Raw genomic sequence first — 26674 nt, 5'->3', positions numbered from 1 at the left:
GATAAAGAAACAAACAGGCAGATAAAGAGGATTTTGCTTCTTTTTCATTACTCTATGTCCCTCGCTCTCAAAATGGTAAAGCGGATAATCTAGCACGACGTATTCGCTCAGTTCCGCACCTAGTTACCTATGTAAACGATTTTTTTTCGTATTGCCTTGATTGAACCAATCTTGTACCATGTTGTAAAAAAAAATTAGATATAAAGAAAATTTATTGTATCACATATGTCAAAATCTAATCATTTATATTATTTAAAGTTGTAATTTCCAAAATTTACAATTTATATCAATTGGTTTAAAAATCTCAACAGCTAAAATTTCTAAAGCACAAGTATGTACAATGAAAATTTTCACAAGAAAAGTTTCTACGTAATTTTTTTTTTACATTTCTCATCATCACTCATCAGCTTGAAAATGACAGTCGTTATTAATCCGGCACCTCATCATCTTAACAGCACCCGTCAAATATAGTATTGTTGTTTCTTAACGAAGCAAATTAGCCGAGCCCAGAACAAAATAGAAAAGCCCAATAAATTCGCACTTGGAGATGATCTCATAATTTGCCCATTAATAAACCCAACCAAATCCACAAAAAATATTCTCATTCATTGCTACTACATGAATGACCAAAAACACCTTTCGCGTATCTCGAGACCTCTCCCTAATCACAACGGCCGGTGTAAATAGCCTCAACTTTGAAGGGTGTTTCGGAAACCTGATTTTGAATCCCCCAATGCTCAACGCTTTGCTTTTTTGCTCAGTCTGTCTTTTGTCCTTTTCAGTAATTTCATATTACTACTCTCTTCTTCATCTCCTTCTCTGACCGTTTCACTCCTCCAGCTCTCATATTCTCTCTCTCTCTCTCATATTCTCTCTCTTGAAGCTTTGGACGAATCTGTCTGTAAATTTTCAAGGAGACATTTTTGTTGGTTGGTGTAAAGAAAACAGAGAGATCTATTTCCGGGTGAGTGGTTTAATAATTTTCTTAATTTTATTTTTCATTAATTCAATCAAGTTCCGTTTGTTAAACATTCATGTGGGTTTCTGGTGAATGATTCAATTCCATTATTGCTTAATTGTTTTTTTTTGTTCTTACAAAGTTTTAGTTTTTATTTTCAATGGAAGTTTCATGTCGCTGGCCGTGGGCCTAATCCACCATTGTTGTTAGCTAATACACAATAATGTCGACTTTAATTGTTCATCTTTTGTATATATAGTCGATTCTAAAAAAGGGTTTTAGGACTTTCTTCTTTTACAGCACAAAGTTTGAATCTTTTTGTTTTTCCTTTCTCTGTTCTATGTTCTTTTTCTTTCTCATTCTTGAGTTGATTTGTGATTTCTGTTTGAGTTTCATTTAGTCTGCAGGGGTTTCAGCTGAAGTTGCTTTGTCGATTCTTCTATTTCTTTCTTCAGATTTACTCTACAATGAAGTGAGATTTTTCAAAAAAAATAATAAATTTAGAAAGAAAAACTTGGGACGGTAGCGAGGTACGACCTTTGAGTCTTTGACTTTATTAACTTTGTTTGTCATGGAAACTTGCTTCTGAAAATTCTCAAGCGTTCTAGTGCTTATGTTCACATCTTCAAGTCTCATAATCACTCTCTAACAAATCCTCTTCCTGATTAAAGTCTCTTGGAGGGGTTTAATTTAAGCAATAATGCTCTGTTTCTAGGGTTTGTAGATGAGAAATGCCTTCAGGCTCTGTTTGGTTAGCTGCATAGCGTCTTAGAGCGTTGCGTTCTAGAGTCTAAAACCACAATGAGACATTGTGGGTCTTGTGTCTGATTGTACTAAATGTGTTTGGTGGGTTTGTCAGGCATTGAGGTTGTCCTCTTGTTTCTTATGGTTAAAAACAATTTTTTTACCCATACATTTTGGTTTTAAGGTTTGTACTGTTTTCACATTAGGGTTTTTCCTTTTTAACATAGTACAGTAATATAGATTTGTTCTTGTTTATTAAATGCATCTTTTCAGAGATGTGAAAATTAACAATTTCTACTTAATTATTCTCTGCATAAGCATGTGTTTTCTGCAGAGATTATATGGGTGCAGTTTTTTTTAGTATTTGTTTGATTCTGTAGCAGCACATTTTGACTAAATAGCCTCGCAGAAAGAGCAAACATATTCACATTAAAAATAGGAAAGAAATAAAAAAGTAGATTGGGTTCATTCATATTATCATATAAAGAAATGGTATAGACACAACTTGTTGATTCTTTTATTCCTTCTCTTTAAAAAAAAACAGCATTTTCTAAGCATGAACCATGAACTCTTCACAACTCAGTATTGATTGTATATATGCATCTTTTGTGATATTTATGTGTAGATCTCTCTTTTGTGAATTGATCACTCTTTTTGAAAACATTCTTTTACTTTGAGCCCTTTTTTTTTTTTCCTATAGTTACTTCACTAGTTTCTTTGGTAAAGCAAAGTCCTGTTCTGAGAATATCACAAAAGATGCTTGGCCCTCCATTAACGGTCCTTGATCCAAGTATTAAAGCTTGTTGCTCTTTTTCTTTATGTATCAGTATCATTCATCATCATTACAAGTCTCATTTCACTCTCTTTTTTTTCCTTTGCTTTTCAATTCCTTTTGCGGTGATTCTTGTCTTATTTGTTACTGTGTTCTTGGTACTGTTGTCTCCTTACTAACTAAGCTCTTTTTGTGATGTATCTGCAGATGGAGACTGTCAGACCAATGGTTGTTGTTCCTAAGGAGGGTAAACTCAGACGCAAGTTTGCTAAAGTTCTTAACATTCATAAGCTAATGGGTGTTGCTCCAGAAGAGGAAATGAAGAAGATAAAGTTTGATTCCAAAACTGCTAATTTGACTGAATCTTTCTACAAACTTGAGGAAGAGTATGAGAGAAGTCTAGCATTGGAAGCTCTTCTTGCGAAGCTTTTTGCAACGGTTTCTTCCATCAAAGCGGCTTATGCACAGTTACAGCATTGTCAGTCTCCGTATGACACAATCGGGATTCAAAAATCAGACAACTTGGTAGTCGCCGAGCTTAAGACATTGTCTGAGCTGAAACAATGTTTCTTGAAGAAACAAGTGGATCCAAATCCTGAAAGAACTCTGGTTCTCGCGGAGATTCAAGAGCTGAGGAGTTTACTGAAAACGTATGAGATAATGGGGAAGAAGCTGGAGTCTCAGTACAAGCTCAAAGACTCAGAGATTGTATTTCTGAGAGAGAAACTTGATGAATCGATGAAACAGAACAAGTTGACAGAGAAGAGACTTAACCAAAGCGGACAACTTTGCAATCCTCTCGACAACCTTCACCTATCAGCGCTAAATCCAACGCATTTCGTTACTTATCTGCACCACACAGTCAAATCCACAAGAGGATTCGTGAAGCTAATGATCGAACAAATGAAGATCGCGGGATGGGACATTTCATCGGCTGCTAATTCGATCCAGCCTGGTGTTTTCTATCACAAGCAAGACCACAAGTGTTTCACTTTCGAACACTTTGTCTCCAACGTAATGTTCGAAGCGTTTCATCTACCTTACTTCTCAACCTCAAGCAACGATTCAAGAAGCTACAAGAAGAAGAAACAGAGCAAAGCAGAGAGGGAAATGTTCTTTGAGAGGTTTAAAGAACTGAGGTCAATGAAAGCGAAAGATTATCTAACGGCACGGCCTAAATCAAGATTCGCTAGGTTCTGTAGAGGAAAGTGCTTGCAGCTTATACATCCGAAGATGGAACAAGCTTTCTTTGGACACTTGCATCTGAGGAACCAAGTCTCGGGTGGTGAATTCCCAGAGACGAGCTTGTTCTCTGGATTCCTCGAAATGGCGAAAAGGATTTGGCTTTTGCATTGCTTGGCTTACTCGTTCGAGCCTGAAGCTGAGATCTTTCGAGTACCAAAAGGCTGTCGATTCTCTGAAGTGTACATGAAGAGCGTAACGGAGGAAGCGTTTTTCCAGGCGTCGGAGAGTTCGCCGGAATCTGAGCCGCGTGTAGCGTTCACGGTGGTTCCAGGGTTTAGGATCGGGAAGACTTCAATACAATGTGAGGTCTATCTCTCGGTTTCGTGATCACCGTCCGATCTAAGATTCCAAAACGGACGGCGAGGATTTGTTGGATTGAGATGGTGGGCATCAAGGACGATTTGGTAATTTCAAGAATGTGGGGAAAAAATGTGGGCCGTTGGATCAGAAGTAGCGAAGTAGTGTTTGGTCTTAATGTTTTCTGTGTCTTTTGAGTTTTGTCAATATTATTTTTAGTTCAGAGAACAGAAGAGGCATCTTTTAGCTGTTGTCCATTGAATATTTTCTCCTTTTTTTCTAATATAATATGTAAATATTTTATGATTTGTCTTTTATGTTTGTTTATATTAGCCCACTTAGGTATCTTAACATAAATTTCTTAGAGTAGAGAAAGAAAAATTATTAATATAAAATTGTTTGAGTTTTTTAAATATGATTTAAAGTTTTTTAGATAAGAGGTTTTAGAAATTTTGGAGAGAATTATTACATTATCTAAGAAACTCATCAAATTAAATAATAATAATAGGATAATTTTCTTTGTAAGAAATTTATATTAAGATCTATTGACGAAGAAGCCCTTAGCTCGGAGAAAAAAAACAAAATACGGAGCGTAACATTGGAATTCTGAATTAGTGATGTATCGATTTTTTTAGGGGAATATAAGATTTGGTAAATGACTGAAATTTCATTAATATTTAAATACTTGAAATGTTGGTAAGAGGGTAGTCGTAGTAGTAAATTAGCATGTATAATAAGCATTGGATCCATTTCGAAATGTATTGCTGGTCTATGAACCATCCAGCATTATGTCTCCCTGTCTCGTGTTGGCACATGCACATTTACAATTTTCCTCCACCATTTTTTTTTTGTTCATTATTTAGGTTTTCAAAATTCTTAGATAATTGTTGGAGAACTTAGATAATTGTTGGAGAAGTTAATAATATGAATTTAGTTCTGGATTTAGTTTTTAGTTTTTTTCATTTTAGATTTTGGTTTTAGCTTTTGTTATTATTTTTTTTAATGAAAAATCTCAAAGAAAATAGTTTTTGGCTTTTGAGAAAAATTAACGTAAAAAAAAAAGCAAAAACCATATATCCTAAATTATAGGATAACTAAAAATCTAGAATTGTGAATGGAAACTACAACAAAATAGCTTTCCTAAATGTAAGATAACCAAAATTTTAAAGTTTTGATTGGTATAAAAATGAGTTTTTAAAAAACAAAAACCAAAATTTCTATCCAAATCTACAAAACACTGAATGCCAATATAGTTTAATATAATATGATACTACTATTGTTGACAAAAAAAAAATATATGATACTACTATTATTTTCTTTTAAGTATATGTACTTTACACGTATTGGTATTTGGTGTGCATTTATAATATAGTTTTGTTTTTTTTGTATTTCAATGTTTAGAGATGAAGGCGATGCTTCTCTGTGCCGAGAATCTAACATCAATTGACGAAATATTGTGGTGGGGTTCGGGATCTATTAACCAAAAGGACTGAAATATAAAATCTTGAAAAAAACTTGGTTTCAATGTTTTGTCGGAAATGCTCCTTTTTTTTCGGTGTGATAAGCTCCTTTCTTTTTTTCTTTCACTTTAATGGTATTTATTTGGCGGTGCTTTGAATAAACTAGTTTGATGATCTTGTGAAATATTTTTGAAAGTGTTGTGGTATTCATTCATATATTGTTGCTATTTATACACATAGAGTTTGGCATTTATGATAGAGTCATATCTAAGTAAATATTCCGTACATATTCGAGTATATCGTAATATCTCCGTCACGTTGGTGGTACGTAATGACGAACGCCAATCGTGGACATCAGTCTTGCAAAGGTCGGTCCAGACAATGCCTTGGTTAAGAGATCAGCCACCTGATCAGAGGTAGAAATGTGTTGAGTAGCGATAAGCTGGGCCTGAACAGCATCCTAAACCTGATGACAATCAGACTCAATGTGTTTGGTGCGTTCATGGAAAACAGGATTAACAACTATATATATGGCAGCCTCACTGTCACAATGAAGGTCGATAGGGTGTGGATGATCAACTCCCAAGGTACGCATAAGAGATTTGAGCCATTTGACTTCCTTGAGAGTATAGGCCATAGCAGGGTACTCTGCTTCAGCAGAGGAAGAGGAAACCGTCTTTTGCTTCTTCGTCTTCCATGAAATTGGTGAATCACCCAAGTAAACAATATAGGCGGAGAGAGACCGCCGTGTTAGAGTCGCAATACACACTGATATGTAGTGCACTATATGAACAGAGGAAGATACCTTGGACAGGAGAACCTTTGAGGTAACGAACAAGGCGCAAAGCAGCTTCCCAATGAGCCACGAGTGGGGCTTTCATAAAATGAGAAAGGATATGCAGGACGTAACTCAAATCTGGTTGGGTGATGGTTAAGTAGATGAACCGTCCTACTAAGCGTCGATACCGCGCCAGATTATCAAACGTAGGACCCTTGACAGAAGCAAGCTTGTGGTTCTGCTCGATAGGAACTGGCGATGGTTTGGCACCTAAGAGACCAGCTTTAGTGATGATGTCAAGAGCATACTTGCGTTGTGATAAGCAAAAACCATCTGGTACCCTAGAGACCTCAATACCTAGAAAATACTTAAGCTTGCCCAAATCTTTCATATGAAAACACTTGTTGAGCTGAAGCTTAAATTCATTGATTGCATGAAGATCATTTCCTTCAATAACAAAGTCATCCACATACACCAAAACATGAAGAATAAGCTCCCCTCAACGTAAGGTAAATAAGGAGTAGTCCTGATAGCTCTACGTAAAACCGAGTTCCCGAAGAACAGTGGACAACTTTGAAAACCAACAACGCGCAGCCTGTTTAAGACCGTATAAAGACTTTCAAAGACAACATAATTTGTTGGAATCCGTTGACTTGAAACCCGGAGGCAGTTTCATGTACACTTCCTCATCAAGATCACCATGTAAGAAGGCGTTGTGGACGTCCATTTGGTGTACTTCCCAGTTCTTGACAGCTGCTACACTTTAGCAACGAGAGCAAAAGTTTCCTTAAAGTCAATACCTTCTTTTTGATGATTCCCCATTACAACCAAACGAGCTTTGTGTCTTTCAAGGGTTCCGTCGGAATTGAATTTTAATTTATAGACCCATTTGTTGCTAATAGCTTTCTTCCCGGGAGGCAGATCAATGACATCCCATGTATGCTTAGCTTCAAAGCATCAATTTCCTTTTGCATTGCTTCACACCATTCCTTGATGAGCACAACATCTTTAAAATGCTTGGGCTCATTGATGTCAAGAACCGCAACAAGGAAGGAAATGTGGTTGGCTGAAAAACCAGACTTATGTAAGTAATCATCAATAGGGTACAAAACCTTATCGGAGACCGTAGACGAGGAATCTTCGATGGAGAAACCAGGAGAGAGAACGTGTGACGGAGGGTGTACATTTTGAGAGACAACATAATCTTTAAGCAACACAGATGGGTTCTTTTCACGATGGCCCTTTCCCAAGAGCTCGGGAAGACCCGGTGAAGGAGGTGACTCAACAACAGGCACAAAATCTGCAATAGGAGAAGTTGACGAAGATGGAGAAGCAGAGTCAATATCACCTTGACGAGCTAACGATGGTGTTGGTTGAGACACTGGCCGTGTAGGTGTTGACAGTGAGGCAACAACAACAGGTATATGATCAACAACAACAATGGTGACAAGAGGAATAGAAAATAATTGTTCGAAAGACGGAGGTACACCAACAATCACTACAAAATATGGATGATATAGCTTCAATATATGTGACAAACATAATTTGTAGCAAATATTTGAGACATTAGTTACACATTAGTGACAAAATTTAAATTTAAAAAACTTGTAGCAAAAGTGTAGCTATTTGTGAGAAATAGTGACAATTGTAATACCAATAAAATTTGTGGTAATTTGCTACTAATAAGTAACTATATTTTTGTGAAAAATATACTTACTATTTTCGATCAAAACTAAATTTGTAATTATTAGTTACTAACTATTCTTGTGGTAATTAGCTACAAATAAGTCACAAAATTTTTATAGCAAATATATCCACTACTGTGGATCGTAACTAAATTTGTAATAATTAGTTACTAATTATGTTTGTGGTGATTAACTATGAATAAGTAAGAATATATGTGTAACAAATATACTCAGTATTATGTATCGTAACAAAATTTGTAGTATTTAATTACTAACTATTCTCACAAAGTATAACGAAAAATTTAATTTTTAAATAATATTTTTTTTTAGTTTGCTACTACTTATTATTGTAACAAAAGATAAAAAGTGTTTTAGAATATTTTCTGAAGGTGAGATATTAATAGTGACCAAATTTTTTTAAAACAATCATATAACAAACTTGTAAAAAAGCAATGTCAAATCCAGTAAAACTAAATATTAAACATTGTTTATCAAGTGATAGAAGAACTAATTTTTAGCATCGTTTAGTTTTGGTTAGTATCATTTAATTTTAGCATCGCTTAAAAAATGATATCAAATAATATCATTTAATTTTAGCATCGCTTAAGAAATGATGTCAAATGTTTTCTTAGTATCACAAAACAGAAACGATGTTAAATAGTATGTATTTAAAGTCAATTCTCAAAAATGACGTTAACTTTGCGTCGCTTCTCATCACCAACTAAAGCCCAGGAAAATTTATTAAGCTATTTTAAGTAATTAAAATGATAGGATATTCCGATATTGTTACTTAGCCGTGAGTCCTATTTAAGTACTTCCTTTGTAGAAACTTATTTTCTCTCTCGAGTGTTCGCCGTAAAAAAAAAAAAAAAAAAATTTCACCGATGGCCGGCTTCTCTTCTCTCCACCTTTAGCTTCGTCGTCTCCTCCTTGGGGCGGATTGGGGTTGTTCTTAGACGGATCTATTCCCCGGTGGCTCCGTCTCGCTTCTCCGATCAAGGCTTGGAGGTCTCAGGTTCCTGATCTGGTTTTCATGTCTCGACAATCAGGTTTCTCGACTCTGTTCTCGTTGGATTGGGAATGGTGGTGACTTGTTTGTTTTTCTGGCTGCTCTCGAGGTGGATCTGAAAATTTTTGTTCTTGGATTTTGTTTGGCTATTCGGTGGTGCTGCTTCGTCTGAGGTTTGTTCACTTCTGGCACATTGAGTCAGTAAGATTCTCTTACAGAGAAGAAACTTAGTTTAGACATTATATAGCCTTAAAAGCTTTTCATATGCTAGCTTTATTGTGAAAATTTCTATTAATTTTGGGTTCTTTTACAAGGTTTAAAACCATATAAATCAAGGTTCTTATACATCGAGGCTTACAGGACTCTCCGTGACAGAGCTCCTTACCCAGCCAACCATGTTGTGGCTCACCTAAGTGGCGATTTTGCCTTTGCGTTCTTTGATAAAATCAACTTCTACTCTGTTTGTAGACTCGGTAAGTTCTCTTTTTAACCCTCAGAATTCCTTTCTTGTCAGTAAAGTAGATTTGATTCGGTGGTAAAAATCGGTCTTGATTTTGCTGCAGGACCAAGTCGGTAAGGTTCCATTGTATTGGGGAATAACAGCTGATGGGTACGTGGCATTTGCTGATGATGTTGAGCTGCTAAAAGGTGCTTGTGGCAAGTCACTTGCTTCTTTCCCTCAAGGTTCGTTTTTCATCACTCTTTTAAGTTCTAGATTTTGGGGGCATCACAAGCTTAGTTGAAGCGGTTTCGAGTTTTGAATGGTTGTGCATGTGTGTTGCAGGCTGTTATTACTCGACGGCGTTAGGTGGGCTTATGAGCTTTGAGAACCCTAAGAGTGCCGGCCCAACATTAATGAGGGCCCTAAGCAAAATTTAAAAAATGTGTGACAAAAGTTATAGGTTTTATATAAAAGACCACCACTTGATATTTTAAGGCCTTTTACATATCTTACAAATGAAAAAGGCCTTTTACACGTGAATAAAAAAAACTTTATACATATCCTTATATATATACTTTAAAAAAAGGCCTTTTATTTAACAGATTTTTAAATAAAAGAGACTTTTAAAATTTTGGGCCCGAATTTTTGGCTTCACTTGCTTCTCCTGTGGGCCGGGCCTGCCTAAGACCAAGATCACAGCCATTCCTGCTAATGAGGAAGATATTTGGGGAGTGACCTTCAAGGTGACTGATTCTTCAAAAACAAATCAGATTTAGTATTTTTTTTTGTTTTTGTTTAGCAACTACAAAAGAAGCTCATAAACACAAACTTTGGTGGTGTAACAGGTGGAAGGAGCAACAGTTCTTGCGGATTGAGAGTGAAAGAGAGTTCTGTAACAAAAAGCTTTTCTAAGAGTTCTAAGCTATTTAGCTATCAGTGGTTAGTGTTAATGTATATAACGTTGTATCATGTCTTATGCTTCTTTGTACAGTGTTTGTCTTCTACGTACTGACTTCTTCCTAATAAGTTAATGTTTAAAACCACAAATGATTTTACTACCATATAAACGGTTTTGGTTTAAAACCATATCAGATGATTTCTAATTGTGGTTATTTGCCAGAATATATATTTTTGAGTAATTTAATCAAATTGTGGCAATTAGCTACAAATATATATTAGCTAATTCTTACAACTAAATTGAAGATCTTTGTTGTTATTTTGCTACAGAGAGTTAGTGTCATTTTTTGTGTCTATTAGCCAGAACTTGTTTTGTGAGAATTTGTAACAATCTGTTACAATTATATTGAGACACAATTGAAGCAAACAAACACAAATTAAATTGTAGCACATTTGTAGCAAATTTGACACAAATTAAATTTGTAGCAAATTTGTTACGATTTTCTACAAATCTTAATTAGCAACTACCCTATTGGCGCAAATAAAATTTCGAAACAAATTTGTAGCAAACATAAATTTGTGACGAAATGTGTAAATAGCTACAATATTTTTCGTAACTATACAAACCAAAATTTGTAGTGAATGGTAGGTTCATCAAGAAACAAATCACTGCCAACAGGACCCGGTGGTGTGACGGTCAGTGAAGAGGGTTAAATAGTAGCGAAAGGAAACACATCTTCCTAAGATCGCACATCTCTACTTGTGAAGAACTGGCCTGTGTCAAGATCATATAGTTGCCATGCCTTCTTCCCGAACGGGTACCCGACAAAGATACACCTCCGACTCCGAGAGCCAAACTTATCCTTGTCGCGGGAGCGGTGATGGGCATAGCATAAACAATCGAAGGTGCGGATAATGGCATAAGAAGGTCGCGAACCAAAGAGCATGTCATACGGTGTCTTACCCTGTAAAACAGAGGATGGAGTGCGATTGATAAGATGCATAGCAGTAAGAACGCTTTCGCCCCAAAAGGTAGTCGGTAAATGACTCTGAAAAAGGCAAGCACGGGCCACATTAAGGATGTGACGGTGTTTACGCTCTATCCGGCCATTTTGCTGTGGAGTATCAACGCAGGAAGTTTGATGAATAATCCCTTGCTGTTGAAAATAGGACGTGAGACACATGAATTCAGTCCCATTATCACTGCGAAACACCTTAACCTTTTTACCAAATTATCGTTCAGACATCGCACAAATTTTTTTAATAAGTCCACGGACTTCAAATTTGGCTGTCATCAAGTACGTCCAAACCGACCGGGAGTAGTCATCAATTAATGTAAGAAAATAGCGAGCTCCACTTGTTGATGGAGTAAGATATGGACCCCATACATCACAATGTACTACGGAAAAAGAATCCAAAGCTTTATTAATGTTATCATGAAAAACTTCTCTTGTTTGTTTAGAACGAAAACAAATATCGCAATGTTTGATCTCTCCAACATCATTGGGAGATTGTACACATTCTGGTTAGGAACGCAAAACACTAGTAGATGGGTGCCCTAGTCTACGATGCCACAAGGCCGGTGAAGCAGAAACATCTGATGAGACTTTGTTCACACACGCAGCTGACACACTGGTAAAATAATACACTCCCTCACGTTCCTCCCCTGCTCCAATCAAAATCCTCAAAAAACGGTCCTGCAGAAAACACAAAGTGTCGGTAAAGATTGCTATAGAACCAGTTTGTTTCAACAACTTAGAAACAGAGATTAAGGTGCAGTCAAAATCCGGAACAAATAACACATCATTGAGAAGATAAGCGGGGCTAAGTCGGAGAGAGCCACACTTAGTAGCTCGAGATAAACGACCATCAGAAAACATCACAGAGGACGGAACGATGTCGACGACATAAACCAGGAGAGAACAGTCTCCGGTCATGTGATGTGAGGCTCCTGTATCAATAATCACATCAATAAGATTCGTTTTACCCGACAATTTTTCAGAGGTGGTGGACGGACATTGGCTTTGAAGCAAACTGATGAGATGAGTTATTTGGTCTGTGTTACTGTCGGAGACTATTGCAGCACGAGCATTGTTCACCCGACCACGACCACGACCACGACCTCTAGATGAACGGCCACCACGTTGAGCAGAACGTAACTCACTGCTTCCACGAACAGAGACGTCACGAGTGTCAGAAGTGGAGGAACGAGTACCACCCTTTTGTTCAAAATACCAATCTAGAAATCCATGAAGTTGAAAGCATTCAGAAACATCATGAACCTGGCAACGACAATGAGTGCAGGAAAGGGTGGATCGATCACGAGTTCTTGAACCAAACACGGCGGCAACCTGGGAAGCTACCTCTGGTTGAACAGAGAAACCAATGCCCTCTGTTTTGTTAACTTCACGCACAGTTGCATCATTGAGATTCTTTTCCTCTCGAACAACACGAGAGTACACTTGATTCAGAGAGGGAAGGGGATCTTGATTAGTAATGGTGGATCGAATGTTGGTGAAGCGAGGAAGATCAAGAACAAACAGAAATTGATGAACTTTGTCGTCTTCACAGTCCTTGGCGATATCGGGAGCTGCTGCACAACAGCAAACCCGACTTGTGTTGTAATTCTGGAGCTCTTCCAAAAGCTTAGAGAGGCGTCCGTAATATGACAAGACAAATTGGCCATCCTGTCTGCAAGCCGAGATCTCATCTTTCCAGACTTGCTTCCTGACTCCGTTCCCGACAGAGAAGCGATCACGGATAGAGGTCTACAACGTCGAAGCGTCGGAGACAAACGACACAGTAGAGCAGATCTTTGGATCAATAGAGGTACGGATCCTGCCAACGATCATCGATTTTGCATTAAGCCACATACTCAGGTCAGGTTCAGTGGCTGGTTTGAGGACAATGCCATCGATGAAACCGAGTTTTTGTTTTGCTTGAAGCGAGTTTTTCAACTCAGTAGCCCATTCAGGATAGTTGTCTTCGGTGAGGATGACAGAGGAAATCAAGGCACATGGGTTATTATATGCATTAAGAGAGTATATCTTGGTAGAAGAGGCATCAGCCGCAACTGTAACTTGTTGTCCAGACATGGTAAAAGCAAGAACAAAGGACAAGAGTAAAACAAGGTATAAGAGTTTAACGGCGGCGGCGGTGAACGAAAAAATTAGGTCACAAGAACAACTTGCTCTGATACCATGATATAATTTAGAAAGGCATTGTTTATACATTAACATAAGATAGGTTTTTATACATAAGAGCAAACACATTGCACATCCTCATTTGGGTGTCTTTATTTTTTAATAATACTAAAAATAATACAAATCTCTTCGCACCCCTGTTTTTTATTTTTGTCCTCCCATTAGTCATCCTTGGGTGTCTCATTTGGTATTTGCAAATAGGAGATTGAACGGTTGTGTACTCTTTGCCATCAACTCGAGCACAAGAAGATGAGCTAGAAGAAAAGAAACACAAAGATCCTTCTTCCATCCTCACTCCTTTTTAATCTCCGTTCGATGATTCATCAAAACGTAGAATTGGAGCCACGAAATCAACCACAATCCAATAAATTTTTGAAGGGTTTTGAGAAGAGATGGATCCAAATGTTTTGTTTCTGGAAACGACGAGACAACCGATCTCGATCGTTTTGATTTTGCGTTTCATCCTTTTGATTTTGTCGAAAGAGAGTGAGAAGAAAATGAAAAAAAAAAAAAAAAAAAAACTTAACCAATAAAATAGTGACACGTGTCTGTGAACTAAAAGGGTCTCGGCAGAGACCTGTGTCTCACAAAAATTATGATTAAAACTTTTTCTTTTTTTGATTATATTACTAAACAAATCAAAGACATCCCAAGGGTATGTGCAATGAGATTGCTCTAATGGTAGAGATACGATAAGGCTAAGTTTCCGATAAATACAAATGTAAGTAATACATAAGAGATATAGTGTAAATATTCTTAATGTATATCTTCTAGATCCTCCTTGATCTCCGGTTTTCTTGATACCCTCCCTCAAGCTCATACGTTGTAACGCGTATGAGATTGGAAAACTTTGTAGTATTGACAACAACTTGTGAATGAACAGGAGCGACCAGTGTATGAAAAGTATAGAAGTGGTAGTTTTGTAGAAGTGCGGCGGCTTGTACAGCAGCAGCATGGTAGTTGAATAAAATCACATGTGTTGGGTTCACCATAACACTAGTAGAATTGTAGAACATATGTCGAAGTTGATGATGAATTACTTGAGGTCTTCAAATCTATATTGTGATGTAGAAGTACGTACGATCGTAAGAGTTCATGCATCTCATGACGTGAGAGGTCATGTAACGTGTGCTTCTCAAACAATAGAAGTCAACGTTGAAGCAACTTGTTAGGCGGTAGTAGATCAAGTAGTTGTGCTGGTTTGATGAAGCGACAATGTAAAGCAACGACCGTTTGTGCAACGGTGGAGGCTGAAGTAGTAATTAGTTTGTGCGGAAGCTACAACTGCTTGTGGAGCAACGATGGCTTGTAGAAACAGTAGAGGACAGACATGCAGCGGCTTGTGAAGCGGCGGCAAAAGTAGAAGTAAAGTGGCAGCGGCGGTGGTTTTCACGGATAGTAGAAAATAGCGGAAGCAACACCGGCTTTTACAGCGCCGGTGGCTAGGTTGATGATTTTAGAACGAAGGCAGCGGTTACTGAAGCCAAGCAAGGGCCGCCAGTAGAAAAGAAATTAGGTCACAAGAGTTTTCTGCTATGATACCATGAAATATTTCTGAAAGCATTGTTGTATTCATTCACATATTGTTGCTATTTATACACATAGAGTTTGGCGTTTATGATAGAGTCATATCTAAGTAAATATTCGGTACATATTCGAGTATATCGTAATATCTTCGTCATTTTTACAACCTCTTTGATATATCTTTTGGGTCCATAACTCATATCCAAGATCTTTTACATGCTCACCCATAGATGGGTCTTTAGGCATGTACCGGTCGTCTTTTATGCAGACATATTTAGAACAAATGTTAGAGGAAGTCTTCCTTTCCAACAACACACCATTTTCTTTCCCAAGAATATATGCAAAAGACGATAAATAAATCGACTTCAAATAAAGCATACTTTTTAGAAATAGATGAAGCAAACTTTTTAGAAATATGAAAGAAAATGGTGTCATATGAGAGGAACAAATTGTTATGGAAATTAATTCATATGACTTCATAATCTAAAAAAAGAAAGAAAAAAATGAACTTGATAGGGCAATAATTAATAACTCTTGCAGCGAAAATGGATGGTCTGCAAAGCGTCGATATATACACAATGACACTTAATTTGCTCTACTACTATACTTCAATAGCGATCACGAGAAGATGTTGATGAAGAGGTAAACTATATACAAAGCTCTAAACACAATAATTGATATCTTAAAAGACCTAAAAAGCTCATAGAAATATAAGAAATATTTGCAAGTGAAACATGTATAGTGGGACTAATTGACTAAATTAGCTCTGTTTTTAAGATAAAATCCAAACTATTGAAAATTAAAATATATAAATTATAAAGTCTAAAGTTATGAAGCCCTTGAACACACTTAGACTAACTTCATATCCTCTAAAAAGTCTAAAAAGATGCGAACGAAATTTCCAATATAAGGCGTAATTAGCAACTCTTCAAATCCCTGAATATGGATTCTTGTATAAGTCTTCTTCTCGATATTGTAGAAGAAAATGTAGAAAGGCTTTGACGTCGACGAAAACACAATCTCTCCGGTAGCCGTCATTCCGACAAAACTGTTACCAGGGTAGACTGTGTATGGCAGTATGCATATAGGGTTGGACCATTTATGTTCTCCAGCATCTTCTAGAACCCACAACCCAGATCTATCGTTGTGGAACCGATCAATATACTGATGTACACCTAATTTACCTTTGTAGTTGAACAAAGTTAGCTCCCGAGTAGAGTAGTTCATGCCTTCAGGTAATTTAATAAAGCTGAATTTCTCAAGCCCAAAATCGAAGCAAGCCATACACTTAGAAACGTCACCTCGAAAATAAGCTATGCAATACAAAACACCATTGATGCAGATTCCATCATACATAGAATAATGGGGAAGTACTGGGTGGGATCGTCCTCCATATACGTTTTTTTCCAGTCTCCAATGTCAAAATCCGATGAGTGTTGGGTGTTCCATAACGTGGCCATGTCATACACAACACTTTGAACTGTTTGCTGATCGGATCAAAGCCGAAATAGCTATCTCCAACACCCGTCGCTTTCACTCTGGGTAAAGCTATGGACTCTCCAGTGACGGGGTTACAAATCACCCGCGCTTTTCTTCTTCGAAGGAAGACCAATCCGCAGAGCTCGGTACATTGACCAGTTGGAAAGTATTTGGGGAAACACTTATAAGGGGTGGCTACAAGAGAAGATCAGTGGCGGAGCCAGAAAAATTATTTATGGGTGTCATAATATTTTTTTTTCAAAAGAAAAAGTTATATTAAAACAATGTTACTATAAAAATTCATTATAAATATAAATTCTAAGCTCACTCATACTTTAAAAACATTCTAAAGATGAAGATGGAAGAGGAAGAGTCCACGTTTTTTAAAAAGTATGCTTTTGCCGTTTAATGATTTTATCGACTTATGTTTAACCATACAAATATAGAATCGATTGAAATTTTGTTAATGCTAAGCCCAATAGTTTGTCTAAAAAACCCAATGATCATATGTTAATATCTTAAAATTATAGAAAAACTTAATAGAAAATGAAATATGAAAGAATCATGGACTAGCTAGAGTTGTATTTTTATTTGAAGGGTGTCAACAAAATTTTAGAGGGGTGTCAACAAATTGCTTAGACATATGTAATTAAAGTTTTTAATAAAAGCTAAACCAAAATTTATAATTTCAGGGGTGTCATATGACACCCCTAATACTTCTCTACCTCCGCCACTGGAGAAGATATCTCATCATTTGGACCTTGAGGTTGAGGCGAAGAGAAACATATAACTCTTTATCAATTTCTAAGGCAAACAAAAGCCGTGGACGAGCTACAGATCACTTGGTCAGGAACAGCTCTGTGAAATCAGGACGACGAAGTATGGATTCCCATGATTTGGACACGCAACGAAACCTAGCTATAGACTTTGCAGAGACGCTAGAGAATATGTCAATAAGAAGATCAACTGGGATTGGATCTGAGTATTCTCTTACCGAGTTTGAAGCTTGTGAGACCTGCTGCTCCAAATGTTTATTTTTCTTTCTTCTTTTTTGACTGCGCTCCCGATGAATGATCATCTTTCATGGCAAATGCTTCAAACCCTATTATTATCTCTTTACAAAGCTTACGATGTAGCTTACGATGAACGAAATTTTACCTTTTTATAATGCTACGATCCTAGATGGGCTCTCTAGGCCCAATTACTTAATTTATCACCTTTTTCCCCCTAACTACATAAACTAGGGGTGAGAACCTGGGCAACGCGCGGGGTTATATGCTAATCATGCTTGGCTTAAATTTTATGTTGAGTCAATAGTATATGATTAATAAAAAAACCTACATATATATTTTATGAAATAATTTTAATAAACATGTTTTTTTCTGGACCTAGTGTTTTTGAATCCTTAGCACATGTGCTTAACGGGCACCAATGCTAATGTATCTTTTTATGTATTTTTTGTTTTATTTTTTGTTTTATGTTTTTGATTATATGTAAGAGTGTGCTAGCACCCAAGCACATGGTTCCATTATTTTCTCTGAATTTTTTTTTAACAGAGGGTTCAAATTTTCAGATTTTTAAATATAAAACGAAAAGTTATTATTTATTTACTTTAGTACATGGTTAAAAAGTTTTTTGAGCCGGTCCTGTTGATGAAATTTGGGGTTATAAAAATTTGAGATTATATGTTCCGGTGAATGTGATATTTAAGCGTGTTTTGTATTGTTTTTTACTGTGCAATTATATTTGTCTGATTTACCATTTGGTTAAAATAGACCTTAACAGGCAATTGTCTAAAGCTTTTTATTTCACTTGATGGACCTATTTGTTTTTAGTATTGGGTTTTTTTGCTTATTTTGTTTTTTTTTTCTCAATTGACCTGTGTTGTGTAATTATTTTCTTCTTCATCCTTTTAAAAACACGAAGTTAGCAAAAATGTTGAAAAAGCCTCAACTTTACTTATGGTGAATTTAATTGTCAATTTTTATTATTTTCAGTTAAATTGTAAATTTTTTTAACTTTGCCAAATAAGATACACAATTAAGTTAATTGACGGATATATTTTACAGGGCTAAGTCAGCGTTCGTAAATGACTAAATTCCGTTAAATATAACTCGTTTTGTAATATTAAAACAAAAAAAGAAACAAAAAAGGGTATGGTGATTCAAAACTGCCACCTATTGGATGAGTCAATCAATACTTAACCAACCAAGCCGGAGAAACCAATACGTATGTAACACAAACACATAGTTATATATTTTTTGCTAATCTCTTATTTGGACTTTCCCCTTCTCCATCACGATCGATAGAACCGTGTACAGTAAAAAATTCTTTTAATTTAGGAGAGAGTGGTTGATTGTTTGATTGGTGATGCTTCTGGTAAGTCTTGGGAAGACTGTTCATTGAGTCTATTTTGGTTTCACTTGCTGGTGGAAGCTAAGTCAGTTTCTGGTAAATTCTTCAGTTAGTAGGTTGTTTGGTAGATTAGATTGTTGTTCTTTTTATTTTGATGTTCGTTGATAGTGTATTATTCTATGTGTTTTTGTGAAGAGTTTCGTTTCTTTTTGTTTGGTTTATCTTTTTGTTAAGTTGATTTCTATGAATCTAAAAGATTAAACTGTGTTGGTTTCAAATTTTAGTATTTCAGTTTTACCATTTTGTTTTCTTTTCCTGTATATTTCGAAGTTTTTTTACTGGTTTTAATTTTTGGGGCTGATGGTTTATCTTAGAATCATGTAGATTAAAATTTCTGATAATGATATTTCTGTTTTTTATATTTACGTTCTGGAAAATTAAATAAATAAGAGTGGGCTTATAAAACTGAATAAACCCAAATAATTTAAATTTCAAATAGGATACAAAGCCCACAAAATTTGTAGAAAATTATGCTGACGTGGATAGCTTAGAATGAGAGAAACTCCCTAATTATATATATAGATTATCTATGAGCAATACCAAAACAGAGTCAAATCATATTTAAATCAAATGACGCTACGCTTTTGATTCATTTGTTCATTCCGTTCAGAAATTTTAATTCTTGGGTTCATGTAACGGAGAGTTTAAAGTCATGGATGATATTTTCTTATAGATCACTTCATTGTTAGTACGTACGATGTAACTATCCCAAATGATTACAAGTAAGCAATTTACCTTTTACCGAGACACTCTTCTTCTGCTGTCCAAAGACATAATGTATAAATCTTTTACAAGACCCTTCCATTGTTGAAACTGAAAGGATATATAAATTAAATTGAATACCAAACCACAAAGATAATGAACAAAGCGCACAAAAGAGAGAGAGAGAGATAGTTTTTTTTTTCACCTGCTACAATTAGTGCTCATTAGTGGTCATAATTGAAATTGGTAAACTCTATGGTTTCGTGTAGAACAAGGCAGATACTACGTTTCGTTGGATTCTGAGAGTTGACTTCCACGATTTTTTCAGATTATTTTACAACAAAACGCTACACACACGATATGCTCTTTAATTTTAGTACCCATGATGAACAAATTGGTTCCGACATTGATTTATATGATTTCAAAACCTTAAAAGAAAAAGTCTTGATGGGGAAGAAATATGGTTAATAATGGATGGCTTGCAGAGTTTTGACACACAAACGACACTTAGCTATATAAATAGACTATATTGATGAGTTGGGAGTTAGAAGATATATTTGTGGTGTAAAATAGAATTATATTAGCTCGATCTGTTTAAGAATAATAGAATTACATTAGCTGATCTGTCTCTAAAGAGGAACAATATTTTTAAGAGCTGAACTTACAAAAACTTTATATTTTCTAGTGCTGTTGGTTTGGTCGCCGCAGGTAGTGGTTGACGCGAATAACAATATTCGTTTGGTTACCGCAACTATCTGCGTCATGACGCTGACGCTGCGGCAGACGCTTAATAAAGTCAGCGATTAACGATTAAAATTTATGTTATATGTGGTAAATGTCAAAAATATCCTTGTTTTGTTTATTGTTTTACAAAATAACCTGACCTAATTTGATTTGATTTCTCGAACTTAGATCGTCGCTTGGAGAAGGAGAGAAGAACAAAGCCGCGCCGACGAAGAGCAGATCTAGGCTCGATTTCTCTGTCTGCTTGAACTTAGTTAGTCACTTCGAGGAGAGGAAGAAGAACAAAGCGACGAGGAGCAGATCCAGGTTCGATTCTCTTTGTCTTCTCCCTACTCTCATCTTCGTAAGCTCTTCTGCTTCTGCTTCTTTTATATAACTCTCTCTCGATCTCTGTTTTAACACGGATTGAGATTAATTGATTGTATTGCTTTGATGGGTATGTCTATTTGATAGTTTCCAACCCGAAGGTTCACCTCTTTCTCTTGTTTCTACAGTTTTAGTGTTGTGTGTTGTGGTGTGGTGAACGAGTCTTGTGTTGTGTGTCCCTCAACATAAAGCTTTACTTTTGAATTTTGTGGCTGTAGTTTAGATTGTTAAATGGTGTAGCTTAACTTAAGTCCCTTGTTAATGTTAGTGGTTGTGGTGTGTTGTGGTGTGGTGTGGTGTGGTATGTTGTATGTTGTGTTGTGGTGTGTTGTATCTTAGTCACGAAGTCTTCTCATTTGCCATTTATTGTCACGAAGTCTTCTATTGAAATGTTGATAGGTTATGATTGATTATTATATTTGATAGTTTACGAGGGTTGCTGATTTTACAGTTTTTTAACACTTGTTTGTTTGGTTTTTGATGATTTTTCAGGTTACAACTCAAGTGTTTTGAGAAAGAAATGTCTAAAGATATAAGTGTTTTGGTTTTTATCTTAGTGTTTAGTTTTGATCTTAGTGGTTGTGGTTTCAGATTTTTTTATGCATCTTTTTAGATTTGGACCGATGAGGAAACTCGGTTATTCTTTAAACTTTATGCAGATGAGAGAAAAAATAGAAATAGAACAAGTGTAGGAATGAACTAAACTGGGAAAGATAACATCATGAAGAAGTTCGAAGAGACATTTAAGAGGGGATATAACAAATGGAACCCTTTTAAGAATATGTATGATTCGTGTAAGAAAAAATACACCACCTTTAGAACGTTAACTCATAATAGGCCGGAGGCTCGGTTTGATGATATGGGAAAGTTGGAGATGCCGGATGATTGATGATCGATATTGGCCATTTTTTAAAGATTGTGTTGGAGCACTTGATGGAACTCATATCCCGGTTCGCTCTCCAAGTCGATCTGCAGAAGCATATAAAGGTCGAAAGCAAGAACCAACAATAAATGTTCTTGCTATATGTAACTTTGATATGAAGTTCATATACGCATATGTAGGTGTACCTGGTAGAGCACATGATACAAAGGTCTTGACTCATTGTGCGAGGTATGAACCTTTTTTCCTACATCCGCCTAGTGGGAAGCTTGACATGGCTGCGAAGCTTGGTCACCGAGAACTCTTCTCCAAGATTATTGAGCTCCGACCGTCCCTCCTCTGTTCCCGCAACGCACACGGAGACACACCTTTGCATCTTGCTGCTCTTCTTGGAGACGTAGACATAGTTACGCAGATGTTTAACACTGGATTGGAACTGTGTTCTGCACGCAACAACAAAAACCAAACACCTCTCCACTTAGCTTGCCTTGGCATTTTCATGGTGGCTGCTACACTCATAGTGGAAAAGACGTTTTCAGTCGACCTCGATGAACTCAATTTCGCCATATCAAGTGAAGCTACTTGTAAGTTTATAGTATACTAGAATGTGAAAGAGCCTAGATGTTCCCATATTTCTTGTACGTCGTCTTATGATCCACTTTAGTGTTAATTAGCCTGGATGTTTTATGCGTATTATATTTTTAGTTTAACCTAGAAGCATAAACACTTCTTTGGTTGCTGACTGAGATCAAGAGCAGACAAGTAATGTTTTCGTAATGCTTCTCAAACTCTTATTCTGTGCCAATCATATTTTGCTTAGAATATGATTGACACAGAAATAAACTTGACTTCCTTTCTGCATTTGGATTCGAATTGAAGCTCATTGATTACCATACCACCTGTAATCAGTTTAAGTGCATAATTATATCTAATCACAGACACAAAGACAAACACAAGTACACAACCATGTACATCAGCTTTGAGCTAGTAAACGGACGTGCTTATTAAACGGCTTGTGCATTTTAATATTGATGTTTTGTTATTGAATTAATTAAGAATGTAACATTGCATTCACTCAACAAACCGTATTGTTGTCTTTTAGCTATGAAATTATCTAATGAAATTGTAATATTTCTATTAATCACCAACTTTTATTTTTGCCAGTCTTAATTTGGTTTAATAATAGTAGTTCAAAACACATTATACAAAACTTGATTCAGCACACGCTTAAAACTTGAAATACAACAAAATTTTAATAAACATAACAACAATGCAATAAGGAAGAGAGAATGCATCGATGAGTGACTTAACGAAATCTGATGCTTTGTTGCTTGTTTCGGCCAAATCTCTTCATAAACCACCACTCATGCTTGTATGAAACTGCTATGTATCCCATGGCCAGCCCAAATACAACTCCAGGTGCAAAGCTTAAACCTGCTGCCATCCAACTGAATGATTCTTCTTCTTCTTCTTCTTCTTCTTCTTCTTTTGTCGCCACCAGTTCGGGTTGTGGTGGTGTTGGCGTTTTGATATGACTGCAAACATCCTTAAGGGAAAGACCATTAAGTCCGGGGTTTCCTTCATAGGAGGAGCAATTTTGTCGTTGAAATTGTGTGCCTTGTGGTATGGAACCTACAAGCTGGTTATGTGACACGTTTACCACTTCGAGAGAAGAGAGGGTCCCAAGCTCAGGAGGAATTTCACCAGAAATCTTGTTTTGGGATAGGTCGAGTGACTCAAGATTCGTCAAGTTTACCAAAGTAGATGGGATGTGGCCGGTGAAAGCATTGCTTGACAAGTTGAGAATAAGTAGCTCCGTCAGTAGACCAACGGAATCAGGAATAGGTCCATGAAGTTGATTTCCTGAAAAATCGATGGATGTGTAGATTGTAAGGATACGTTCCATCTCCATTGCTACTCCTTTACTCATCAACACAAGTGAATAGTAGGAGCTTCCTGAACCACTCCGAATGTACTCTGGTTCTATATTATTATTATCTCTATTGGAGGACATCGACGTCCAGTTCAAAAAGTAATCAGATGGCAATGTACCAAAGAAGTCATTATATGATACATCAATGATTTTCAACTGAGGAAATCCAAACCAAAACCCATCAGAATTATGTAATGTGCCATTAAACTTGTTAAAGCGGAGGACGAGAACTTGAAGATTTTGCAAAGAATTTAAGTGGAAGGGAAACAAGTCGTCGAATTTGTTGCTTCCCACGTTTAAAACTTTCAAGGCAGAGCAACCACCAAGAGAAGGTGGCATTTTGCCCTCTAATCGATTATGACTGACGTCAAGTGTTATTAAGCTCTTGGCGTTCTGAAATATTTCGGGAAAAATGCCGCTGAGTGTGTTGTTACGGAGATTTAGATCTGAAAGAGAACTCATCACCAGAGTCTCTAAGCACCAAGGAATTGAGCCGTTGAGGTTGTTGTTTGATAGATCTAGAACCACTAGAGAGCTTAGTCCACATATTGATCGAGGTATCTCCCCGGTGAAGTTATTCTTAGAAACCGAAAAATAATTGAGATCTTTGGAGGATGGGATGAAGAGTGGTCCTTGGAAAGCATTTGAGCTTAGATCAAGAGTACTAATTTGACTCTTAGGAGAAAATTTTAAGGATCCATTGAAACCGCTGAGAGAGTTGTTAGAGAAATTCACCTCGAACAACTTTGGCAGTCTCCACAACCAGTCTGGTACTTGACCTTTGATTTTGTTGTTCGAAAGATCTAGTATTAGTAGATATCTTCCGTATCTTATAAACTCAGGGAACTTAGTGATGTTGCAACCTGGCAAATACAAATATGCCAAATTTGGAAGAAAATCCAAATCAGAAGTGATGTTTGTTGTTGAAAGAGGAATGCCTGAGAGAGATAACCACTTAAGCTGCTTAAGAGGTGAGAAGATATTTAGGTCAACTCCTGGACCGATGACTTTGTTGTAATTTCTACTTTCAATACAAAAAACTTGTAAATTAGGCAAGAAGAGTGAGATATTCCCAATCCCGGTAAAATCGCTGAATTCGTTATAACTCAAAAAGATTCGGGTCAATGAGGGAATCTTGAGTAGGGATGAAAGAATGTCTCCCGTAAAAGAATCATCTCCACCATGAAAAGACTCTAATCTGGTGAATTGGCTGATGTTTGGTGGAAGGAAACCTGTGAACTGATTTGAAGAGAGTCCGAGTCTACGTAGTTGGGTAAAATTGAGTATCAAAACAGGCAAATTTCCATTGAGCTTGTTACTGCTAACATCAAAAACAGTCAATTGTTTTAGATTGCCAATTGAAGATGGGATTTCACCAACAAAATTATTCCCACGAAGATCGAGAATAGAGAGATGAGAAAGGTTCCCAATCGAAAACGGAATCTTTCTTGAGAACTTAGAAAAGGAAAGGGTCAAAGAAGTCAAATGTTTGAGGTTGCTAATGGAGTCGGGTATGGGGCCTGAAAAGGCTGTCATTTTAGTAGACAACACTATTAAAGAGTTATTTTCACCAAAAACCGGAAGATTGCCTCTCAGATTTGGATTGCGGCTTAATCTAATGGACTGTAAGCACGGTATCAGAAGAACACTACTTGGAAATTCTCCAGACAAGTTGCAGTGAGAAAGATGTAGTGACCTTAGAGATCGCATGTTTGAAAACTCATGGGGGATTTCTGAAGAAATTTTTACATCGGTCATATCCAGTTCTCTAAGATTCCTCAAATTTTGAGCAAGTAGATGAAGAAAGTATCCATCAATGGATAAAAATAAAGAACCAGAATACTCAAGAGAAGAAAGATCGAGAGACACCAACTTGGTTAGCTGAAGAAGGTTGATTGGAATTTGGCCTGATAGTGAAGACTGGGAGAGATTAAGTCTTTTTAGCTCCATGAGTTTGTCAAATTCGGCTGCGATTGGCGAACCGGTGAAGTTGTTGTAAGCAAGGTTCAAATCACGAAGATGAAGCATTTTAAATAGACTGCTTTTGGATTTAAGCGGGCCATGGAGGTTGCTGAAACTAAGGTCTAGCCCGATCACTTTGCCCGACTTAGCAGCACAGGTGATACCATCCCAAGAACAACAATCACTTTTATTCACCCATGATTCTGTTTTCCGGAAAGAGGACCCATATGAATCGATCAAAAACTCACTCTTGAACTCAAGAAGAGCATCCCTTTGGTCGGGATGACACAAACGTTGTGTAGAAGAAACAAACGTGTTTAGAAAACTTGAAACGAGAAAAAGGAAACAGAAGGAACGAAGAAGGAAGCTCATTTTCTGATTAGACAAGAAAGCTTTCATATTTGTGGAAATGAAAAAGTAATATGAAGTAGTGATGGTAAATTAGTGTTGCAGGTCACTTATATATATATAAGAAAAACAAACACATGAAGCTCCATTGACTTGATGATTTGAAGTCTTTTTGAAGACAAATATTCCCTACTAAAAATCTTATGAGTCCTTCCAAAATGCAATAGACTTGACTTGCGAGACCATAAACTCGTTCTTCTTGGCCCCTAAAAAATTCCCCTAAAAAAATCATGTTTTAAGAAATTAGAAATTTGGAGTTTAGTGAGGACAATAGAAAAATCAAAGTGCCGTGTAGCTTAAGCCAACTCTTCAACTTTATATGGGAGTTGGGACCCCGTATGGCATTTTTTCTGTGAAATGCTTTCATTGTTGTCCTCTATCCAATTCCAAACCTGAAACATACGTCAGTATTAACTTTCCTAAATTTGCATTTCCTTAATTTCGAGCCACAAAACTAATATTACTTTCAATATTATTTAGTACATAAAGACAAAGAACAAAACTTGTAGACTTGGCTATTTGGTTGAAGAGTTTTGTTCTCAAAACTGTGCTACTTGCATTAGTAAAACAGCGATGCCCATTGTCTAATATCACCAAACCCATACGTCACGTTTTATCTCTCATCACTGCCTCTTCAACTCTCAAATTTCTGTTTAATCATGTAGTTTTTTTCATGATTCTCATGGCAATTGCTATTAAAGTTGACAGTCAAAATTTTTGATACAAAATCTTCTCTTTTTGTATAAATTTAAATCAACTGGTTCAGAATTG

At 36.6% G+C, this 26674-nt stretch overlaps 2 protein-coding genes, 2 long non-coding RNA genes and 3 pseudogenes across 7 annotated transcripts; 3 read left to right on the top strand and 4 right to left on the bottom strand.

The window, feature by feature from the left end:
- The first annotated feature begins 607 nt into the window (after positions 1 to 607).
- LOC104742858 (protein GRAVITROPIC IN THE LIGHT 1-like) lies at positions 608 to 4324 on the top strand. 3 transcript variants are annotated; one of them, XM_010463923.3, is made up of 3 exons: positions 608 to 964; positions 1359 to 1488; positions 2682 to 4324. In XM_010463923.3, the coding sequence occupies exon 3, from the start codon at positions 2682 to 2684 to the stop codon at positions 4044 to 4046; it is 1365 nt and encodes a 454-aa protein (XP_010462225.2). In that variant the 5' UTR covers positions 608 to 964; positions 1359 to 1488; the 3' UTR covers positions 4047 to 4324. The 3 variants fall into 3 exon arrangements, with proteins under 3 accessions (XP_010462225.2, XP_010462224.2, XP_010462226.2); XM_010463922.3 differs by lacking the exon at positions 1359 to 1488 and having other exon boundaries at positions 670 to 964; XM_010463924.3 differs by lacking the exon at positions 608 to 964 and having other exon boundaries at positions 1359 to 2492.
- Positions 4325 to 9246: 4922 nt separating this feature from the next.
- On the top strand, positions 9247 to 10437 carry LOC104744142 (asparagine synthetase [glutamine-hydrolyzing] 2; the record flags this gene model as incomplete). Its single annotated transcript, XM_087486321.1, is given in 6 exon segments — positions 9247 to 9390; positions 9392 to 9421; positions 9512 to 9632; positions 9733 to 9780; positions 10072 to 10133; positions 10236 to 10437. Coding segments are annotated over 6 exon segments (435 nt in total), but the record flags the coding sequence as incomplete, so codon positions are not given.
- Positions 10438 to 11027: 590 nt separating this feature from the next.
- On the bottom strand, positions 11028 to 13139 carry LOC147928921 (uncharacterized; annotated as a pseudogene).
- A 2724-nt stretch (positions 13140 to 15863) lies between these two features.
- LOC104744140 (putative F-box protein At1g53360) lies at positions 15864 to 17571 on the bottom strand (annotated as a pseudogene).
- An 832-nt stretch (positions 17572 to 18403) lies between these two features.
- LOC147928920 (uncharacterized) lies at positions 18404 to 20936 on the bottom strand. The gene is made up of 3 exons (XR_015579900.1): positions 20495 to 20936; positions 20276 to 20384; positions 18404 to 19721 (listed from the first exon to the last, which is right to left on the bottom strand). It is a non-coding gene; the product is annotated as an uncharacterized LOC147928920 (long non-coding RNA).
- Positions 20463 to 22377, top strand: LOC104744139 (uncharacterized). The gene is made up of 3 exons (XR_015579899.1): positions 20463 to 20660; positions 21213 to 21707; positions 21783 to 22377. It is a non-coding gene; the product is annotated as an uncharacterized LOC104744139 (long non-coding RNA).
- A 354-nt stretch (positions 22378 to 22731) lies between these two features.
- LOC104742857 (receptor-like protein 7 pseudogene) lies at positions 22732 to 26238 on the bottom strand (annotated as a pseudogene). Its single transcript, XR_015579890.1, has one exon. The product of XR_015579890.1 is annotated as a receptor-like protein 7 pseudogene (transcript).
- Positions 26239 to 26674: the final 436 nt, after the last annotated feature.

This window comes from Camelina sativa, chromosome 14 (assembly GCF_030686135.1).
Source record: "Camelina sativa cultivar CO46 ecotype springtype chromosome 14, ASM3068613v1".
Lineage (NCBI taxonomy): Eukaryota > Viridiplantae > Streptophyta > Magnoliopsida > Brassicales > Brassicaceae > Camelina > Camelina sativa.
This window is presented reverse-complemented; position numbering and strand designations above follow the sequence as displayed.